Source organism: Drosophila simulans, chromosome 3L (genome assembly GCF_016746395.2).
Source record: "Drosophila simulans strain w501 chromosome 3L, Prin_Dsim_3.1, whole genome shotgun sequence".
In the NCBI taxonomy this organism is placed as follows: Eukaryota; Metazoa; Arthropoda; class Insecta; order Diptera; family Drosophilidae; genus Drosophila; species Drosophila simulans.
In genome coordinates, this window is record NC_052522.2 from 17,775,134 (window position 1) to 17,783,504 (window position 8,371).

An 8,371-nucleotide genomic window follows, 5' to 3' on the forward strand; every position below is an offset into this window, starting at 1 on the left:
CAAAGTTTTGGCATTCCGGGAGTTGTCGTAGCACAGAAATTAAAAATAATTGCAAAAAGTCGGCGAGTGGGTGGATTTCTCGGGTTTTCTGATCCTGGTTCTCGGTCCCTGTCTGTCTGGAGTTGCAACCCCTCGGGCAACGAAATGAAAGCAAACTTCAGACTCTCGGACTTGGGGTGTGGAAAGCGAGTGGGAATCAAAGGGCCGTGAGGCAGAAAAGGCGAGAAAGGAGTAAGAGGACAAGCGGTTTCCTAGACACTCGATGGGCTACTTTTTGTTTGGTAAGGTCGGTCCCAAGCAGAGATACTTCCTCCACGAGCTTCGATTTTGGCCAGCATCGGGGGTTGCACTCTAATGGAGCTGGCTTCCATTGTCTTTTACGCTGTGGGATAAGTTTTAAGGGAACAGCATCTTGTAACCTTGATTTTCTTATTTGCCATTGTTGTTGACAAGACGGGATTAACTTTCAAGAACTTATCATCACTGTTCAGGACAGCATTTCATACCCCCTCGTCACTACACTATTATAATTTTTAATAGAAACTCTGAAATTGCATATTCACTATTTTATTTTATGGAATACCGGGGCTTTTTATCTTAAGTTTTAAGTTAAGTTTTTTAAGTTTTAACTTATAGCTAATCTAATTTAACCTTGCTAATAACCTTAGTCAATTGAGGTTCAGTCTTCTGGGGCATTTTGGAACCGAATCTGTCCCCTTGAGGACCTCCAAATGCAACGAGGGCGTTGCATTGAGACACTGGCCCTGGCAGCCCTAATATAATAGTGGCCAGATACCATGGTCAATGACAGCGTCGTGAAATTTGCAACTGGCGACACGTGGCAGGGGCAACCAGACGCCACCCTTGGTCCTTTAAAGAGGATGCCCCGTCAACCCAATCTGATTCCAGCTAAAAACCTCTCTCTCTCTCTCTCTGCAGAGAGCGGATGTGCAAAAGCGCATGTTTGGGAGCTGCAACGATGCACCTGCCACACGGCTGCACGAAGGTTAAAAGAGTTTTCAGGGGCACTACGAGACTTACTACTGCTCCACCGGGCGAGGACCAAGGACCAAGGACCAAGGGCAAGGACACGCAGGCATGCGCATTTCCGCATCCGAAGTCGGGTCCTTGGCTCTGGTTCGGTTTCGTATTCGGATCCTTGGCTAGAAGTGCCTCATTGCCAAGGTCCCAGGCGTGGGGAAGGCAGTGATGCCCACTATAGACTGATAAAAGTTCCTGTATTACCTTATGATGCATATCTAAACCAAACTAATTCTAACACTTATATAATTAAACAACTGGTTCAAATTGCTTAGTATTAGCTATTAAAATTGTATGATAGAGAGGCCTTTTATATTGTTCATAAGTTCGATTTTTTCCATCCAACGCTTAAATATTTAAATTTTTTAAATAAATTGCTTATTTACCCCTTATTTTACCAAATTGGCAGACAGTCTTACACTTTACTGTACAGTTCGATGATGCAGGCGTCAAACTCCTGCAAATGACATTGAGTGGGTGGCAGACATGGGTGAAAGCAAATATAGAGGGGGAAGTTTGGGGGAGGAGCAGATTAATTTCAGGGCTGCACACTGCAGTTCTTTTGCATTTCCTTGACAAATTGTGAACTGAATGCAACCGATGCAGTGCAAGGATATATGGCACACACGTGTCACCCACACTCACGCGGTCGCTAAAATTCGACATTGCAACGACGGTCATTAAAAGGTCAGCACAAACAAGTCCTTGTCCAGATCCGAACTAAAATGTTGAAATGTTTGGCACGCTTTAATGTTATCATCATAATATTTTTTTAAATATGTAAATTAAACTTTTATTTACAATAACTGATACATCTTTTATATGAGGATTAAATTTTTAAAGCAACTCACAATAATTTGCTCCACAAGAATAACTAATGTAGCATATATTCTTAAATAATAATTATTGGGAATAATATTCATTATACGTAATGAGGTTCATATAGACAATGTTATTTAGCAATCTTTCTGTATCAATAATAAAAGTTTATTCCATAAATTTTCTATTCAAGCAGACACTTTCTGTGATAAAAACGCAAATAGTACGCAAATAAACATACAAAAACATTGTCTACACCAATTAGTAAGACTGTTGACCAAAGCGAATAAAACGAATTTACCGAATTTACTTAGCCCCAAACTAAACAAAATTCAATATCGGGCCTAAGCCAATTATTGGGTCAATGTGCGTGCATTGAACTGATTCGGCCAAGTCAAAGCGTAAAGTGGCCAAATGTGTGCTATAAGTCACTCGCCTCCAGAGGGTTCATTGAGACTAATTTTCATGGGGACCCGCAGAGCTGGAGACAAGGAGCTCCGGAGTCCGGAGGGTGTATTTCTCCTTATTTATGGCAGAGGAGCAGGCGTGTCGGGTCGGTGACTCAGTGGCAATATTTGGGTTTAGCAAAAGTTTATCCCCTTCTCCTGTTGTTGAAAATATGGGAATTTTCGGCATTGTATCTGCACAAAAATCCCTACAACGATGCTAATCGATAATCTAAGAATTTTTGTTTAATTTTATTCACTTTGTAACATAAAATCAGGACAAATATAACTTAATTTATTAATATATGTACAATCTTCCACCTTTTGAAAGTATACATAAATAAAGGATATCATGCTTGCGGATAACAAGTTTAGATTGTTCACCTGTTCGAAACAAAATGCTCCTATTGCTGCTTATCCCATTGTATTATTCCAACCTGCAGCCAACGAAGGTGAATCATTGTTCCAAAAACTCCCACTTTAGGCTCCCAGCGCCCAACCACCTGATGAGTAAGCTACGGAATGTTGTTGAACTTCCTCGGGAACCGTGTCCATTGCACCTGACACGCACTCCTGGATGGAAAGGACAAGATTGAAATGGATGGGCATGGCGTGCAAGTTCAGAGGCGCAAGTTCAAAGTTCAAGTAGGGCTTGGATTTGGTCGGGCATTAGTCATATTGTTTAAATTGTTCCATGTGCATGCTTTGCTTTAAATATTTGGTGATATCTCTTATTGAATGTTTTATATATTTAAAGCGTCGAATATATACTCACATTGATATACTTATCCAAAATTATAAAAAACAACATCAAATTTGCATTTTTTGAAAATAAATATATATTTTCGTAATATTGTAACATTATCTTCAGCTTAATGTTAATCATTTTAGGCCAATCTATTAGTAACATATTACATATGGCCATGGAGTCCGAGTTGATATTTAAAATGCAAAATCATACAAATAATATAAATCTATCAACTCGGGATTTGAGGTCCGTGGAATCTAAAAAAGAAAATAAATAATGCTTCCCACTATTTCTTATTTATTTCCACTTACTAATCGGCGAATCCATTTTGACTTTGCACGAGCGTAAATAATTAGTTGAAATGGTTCCTCCTTCCTGACGCCCTTTTCCTTGAGAACTTCAACAATGGACGACACAAAAGCTTGGTAAATTTTAATAGCCTTCATTGGTGTATAGAATGCACGTAACTTTGGACATGATCGAAGAACTTGAAGAAAGTTGTCACCATCGAATGGAGGCGGGTTGCAATTTTCATTCATCTTTTCAATATTCACTCCATTTTGCAGAATAAACCCAAACAGAAGGCCTTCAATGTGACAGTTGCAGTTTATCATGTCTAAAGTTTTTAGCTTCGGACAATCGGGCAATTCCGTAAAAATTTCGCAGTTGTTAATTTTTAGATCCTCCAGCTCCGGCCAAATCAAAGAATGCGGCTGTTCTGAGGGCAATATAGTTATGTTGCGTACTGTCAAGGAGCGGAGATTCGTAAGTGGTGTACAAATCTCGAGAAGATTTAAAGGTGTATAAGGATTGAAGCATTTATTATATTCGATCACTAGGTCCTCCAAAGCAGTTAAGTTTTGAATCTGGCAGACTAAATAAAACGCGAATGTATTGGTTATTCAAAAATTTAATAAGGTATAAATGTGTATAAGAAAAAGTATTGAAATATTGATAATATTTTTGTATTTAAATTGGGCTATCACACATATATTTAACTTACCATCTTCGGTAATATTACCCCTCAATGCTAATTGTGTCACATTTGTCATTTCTGCGAGCGAATCGAAAATCGTTTTCGAATTTCTTGTATATATAGTAAGTTCAACTGATACCAATAGTTTACTCATTTTCAACAAAAGAGACCGCACGCTGTCACAATTGCTATCGTACACATCAATTCTCACCGACTTCAAATTGGGACAATGCTGCTCAATCGTCTCAACCAGTATATCACTCCATGGGGTGTTCCAAATTTGTCTGCTGGAAAATTCCTCAACTGTCGATCCACATAGGCTCACAAGAACCACCCACAATTCTTGAGTTACTCCAAAGAAGGGTGTGAGCTTCTTAAAGGCACTTCGACTGTGGTAGGCAAACGCTTTTCCCAGCTTTTCATGCACCTGTGCCAGTTGCAGTTTGTCTACAATACTCTGCAGTTCCTCGAATATGAGATCGAGGACTTCGATCGGCAAATCGGTTATACTCCGCTCGTTCTCCATCGCAAAGCTTTTCGCCCGAGAGCGAAATGCGAACTGAAAACTGCAGCAAGAGCATCGGCTAGCTAAAAATCCAATTGAGAGGGAGAGAGAAAAGTTAAGTGAGAGAAACCGAATCCGAGAACGCATTCCACTCTCTTAAGTGACATTACATCTTAAAGTTGTGCAATTATTTATAAATATTGTAAGTTTAATGTATTTTAAATAAATTTATACATTTTTTAGTTATATAAGATATTTGCAATTGTTATTATTCAAGTCTAATTCGATACAATTTTAAAAATAAAAAGCAACTATTTTCTAAGTTTTACAAATTGTAAAATCGTTCTATACAGGTTAAATAAAAATTAAAAATGATTTATAATTAATTGATTTCGGTTTTCTGATATACAATTGGCCAGTCCTTAAAACTTGTACAGGTAAAGCGTATGAATCACTTCAGGATTAGAAGTCCGTTGTAACTGAAAGACGAAAATTAACAACGAAAAGTGTATGTGAAGTAAACATATGTTAGATTCCACTCACAAATCGTCGAAACCATCTAAGCTTGTCCCGGCAGTACAATATAAGTTCGAATGGTTCTTTCCGCGTTGATGCGGTCTCCTTGAGAATATCCACTACGGATGTAACAAAAGCTTGGTAGATCTTGATACCCCCCATTTGAGTGGACAACACTCGCAATTTTGGACAGCTGCGAATAACTTGAAGGAAAGTCTGCCCATCAAATGGTGCCGGTTCACAGCTTTCATCGATTTCCTCGATATTATTGCCGTTTTTCAAAATAAAACTGCATACGTATCCTTTGATTCTACATTTGCAGAATTTGATATATAAGCTTTTCAGCTTGGGACAATCGGGTATCACTGTGGAGATTTCGCAATTCTGCATTTTCAAATCCTTTAAATTTGGCCATATCATGGGATGGAAGCTTTCTGGTTGAGATATAGATATATTGCTCACAGTCAAACGCCGGAGATTTGTCATATTTCCGCAAATTTGAAGCAGATTAACTGATCTGCATCTGTATCCTCTACCTTGATAGATGAGTTGCAGCTCCTCCAAGTCAACCAGTTTGCACAGCTGATTAACTGAAAAGTGTGGACAACAAAATAACAAGTTTACTATTTCATACCCAATACGAGAGAGGTAAACATATGCAAGTACTAAGTAAATAAGTTTGAAAACGAAAGAAAACATTATAATTTGCAATGTTATATTATCCGAACGGGAGTCAAAACAAAAGGAAGACAGACAGAAATCTGATAATCGTCAAACGGAAAAAAATGTACCGTTTGATATCGGCCGAGTCTGAATATAAACAGCCGCTTTTCGTATTATATTTACTTCGATACTCTTTTAACCCGTTGACGCCGGAATGAAATGAGAATATAACACTATTGGAAATTCGATTTATTTTCTTAAATGACTTACCTCCCCGATCAATGTATCCCTCATACAAGAATTTTTTCAAGTGCTTCAGCTCGGCCACGGCATTAAGTATCCTCGGCGATTGGCAACTATCGTTGAGCTTCAGTTCGACCGATATTAAAGAATTCGCCAAGTTCAACAGAAAAAACTGAAGACTGTGACTATTTCTTAATGAAGCACTGATGTTCACCGTCTCCAGGTTGGGACAGTACTTCGCAATCGATTTGGCCAACACATCGCTCCAGGTGTCCGAGCCACAGGTAAATTCCACAATGGAAGGGCCACAGTTCGCCAGCAGAACTCGATAAAGTCGAACGGGAAAATGTATTTTTGGTGAGAACTTTTTGAAATCATTGCGGCTGTGGTACGAAAACGCTTTTCCTAGATAATCATCAACCTGCGCCAGTCGAAGTTTGTCCCTTAGGTTTCGTAAGTTACTAAATATGATATCGAGCACTTCGAGTGGTAAATCGGTTATAGTCCGTTGATTGCTCATTGCAGGTACCCATACCCTCGAGAGCGAAGGCCAAACGCAAGACTAATGCAAAACTGATAGGGATGGGAATTTCAGCGACCTCCAATTGAGAGAGGAGAACTAACCGTAAATTCCCGCAAGCTGTGATACATTTGGAAGGTTGTATCTACCGACTTTAAGCATTTCAACTTTTTCACCGATATAAAAAAAAATTTTCATTTCTGTAGAATTCACAAAAATATGAATATGCAAATATAAAGAAAACTAAATAAGAAGTTTTATTATTTTTTTATTTAATTTAATATGTGTTTTCTTACCCAAACACTATTTTACAAACAACTTAGATTAATTTATAATTTATAATCTTTAGATTTGATATTTATACATATATATGTATATTTATAATATCATAACATATTTTTTATATATAAATTAAAATCACTACTGGATTTTATTATTATTGTAATATTATTTTTTCCTTATTCTTCAGCTAAATAAAGGCTTATCAATTCAGCATTTGGTGTCCGACGGAGCTAAAGGTTAAAATGAGCCAACATTTAAGACATCATAACTTAGTGCACTTACCAATCTTCGAAACCATTTCCACTTAATTCGTCTACACACAACCAGTTTAAATGGGTTCTCCCGCGTCACTTCATTTTCCCTCAAAATGTCCACAATAGTAGACACATAGGCCGCATAGAGTTTAATATATTCCAGAGGAGTGTAAAGATATCGTAAATTGGGGCAGCCTCGAAGCAGTTGGAGAAAACCGTTGGCGTCGATCGGTGGATGGCATCTTTCATATAAAGTTGTCAGATTTCTTCCATTTTTAAGAATAAATTTTAAAATGTAGCCTTCGGATTTTCGGAGGTAATGAATATCCAAAACTTTTAGATTAGGACAGTCTGGTATTCCGGGTGTTAATGCGCATATAATAAGCTTTAAGGACTCCAGTTCGGCCCATATTTTTGAATAGGGCTCTTCACATGACATTATATGAACATTATTTATAGTCAATTCTCGCAGTTTGTTTAGTGACGAACAGATTCTCAGTATGTTGACATCAGGCTTGTCTAGATAATAATGGTGTTCGATGTTCAGCTTCTCCAGGGCGACCAATTTCTGAATTTCGTAAACTGAATGAAACGCTTTTAGAAATCAAACACGAACTAGATTACAAGAAAAAACATGAAATGGTTTCTTTTCCAATGCTTACCGTTCTCGTCAATGTATCCTTTTACTGAAAGTTCCTTTAATTGCGTCATTTCACCAACAACTTTTAATATTTCTAATGGAAATCGCTCACGTTGTTCCAATGAAACTGATAATAATATTTTCTTTATTTTTTCCAAAAAGGAAAATATTTGGTCACTGTCCGTTCTATATAAAACTGCTTTAAACGATTTCAGATTGGTACAGTATTTGGTAACCGCTTCGATTAGAATATCGTTCCAGAAGGCACAACTTCTATCGAAAACTAATTCCTCAGTTGTGTGCCCACATTCTCGTATTATCAACAAAAATGATTCATCTGAAAACCACCTTGTTACCTTAAGCGTCCTAAATTCATTTTTGCTGTGATAGGCAAAAGCTTCTGTGAGCTTTTTGTGGACCTTAGCCAGCTCCACTTTGTAATTCATATAAATAAGATGCTTAAATATCAGATCGAGGACTTCGATCGGCAAATCGGTTATGCTCCGCGGGTTATCCATCACAAGCTTTTTCGTCGAGAGCGAAATGCGAACTGAGGCATTTGGCAAACTGAATTTACTAAAGAGAGAGATGCATTCGCGAACGAAGAGACAAGCACAAGAAAAGCTTTTGTACTTTCTGATTAGAGTTCACTGACATTACTGTTACTACTTATACATAAATACGTACAAATTATGGGATATCCACTTTGCATTTATTC

General features: G+C 37.8%; 3 protein-coding genes across 4 annotated transcripts; all 3 read right to left on the minus strand.

The window, feature by feature from the left end:
• Positions 1 to 3,121: 3,121 nt before the first annotated feature.
• On the minus strand, positions 3,122 to 4,595 carry LOC27208790. Its single transcript, XM_016184345.3, has 3 exons — positions 4,058 to 4,595; positions 3,366 to 3,928; positions 3,122 to 3,311 (listed from the first exon to the last, which is right to left on the minus strand). Exons 1-3 carry the CDS (start codon positions 4,554 to 4,556, stop codon positions 3,249 to 3,251), a joined length of 1,125 nt encoding a protein of 374 aa, XP_016032388.1. The 5' UTR covers positions 4,557 to 4,595; the 3' UTR covers positions 3,122 to 3,248.
• A 183-nt stretch (positions 4,596 to 4,778) lies between these two features.
• On the minus strand, positions 4,779 to 6,547 carry LOC27207702. Its single transcript, XM_016183384.3, has 3 exons — positions 5,985 to 6,547; positions 5,079 to 5,641; positions 4,779 to 5,014 (listed from the first exon to the last, which is right to left on the minus strand). The coding sequence occupies exons 1-3, from the start codon at positions 6,475 to 6,477 to the stop codon at positions 4,958 to 4,960; spliced, it is 1,113 nt and encodes a 370-aa protein (XP_016032389.1). The 5' UTR covers positions 6,478 to 6,547; the 3' UTR covers positions 4,779 to 4,957.
• Positions 6,548 to 6,880: 333 nt separating this feature from the next.
• On the minus strand, positions 6,881 to 8,316 carry LOC27208359. 2 transcript variants are annotated; one of them, XM_016183950.3, is made up of 3 exons: positions 7,676 to 8,316; positions 7,042 to 7,607; positions 6,881 to 6,989 (listed from the first exon to the last, which is right to left on the minus strand). In XM_016183950.3, exons 1-3 carry the CDS (start codon positions 8,169 to 8,171, stop codon positions 6,936 to 6,938), a joined length of 1,116 nt encoding a protein of 371 aa, XP_016032391.1. In that variant the 5' UTR covers positions 8,172 to 8,316; the 3' UTR covers positions 6,881 to 6,935. The 2 variants fall into 2 exon arrangements, with proteins under 2 accessions (XP_016032391.1, XP_016032390.1); XM_016183949.3 differs by having other exon boundaries at positions 7,042 to 7,595; positions 7,676 to 8,312.
• Between the last annotated feature and the right edge of the window lie 55 nt (positions 8,317 to 8,371).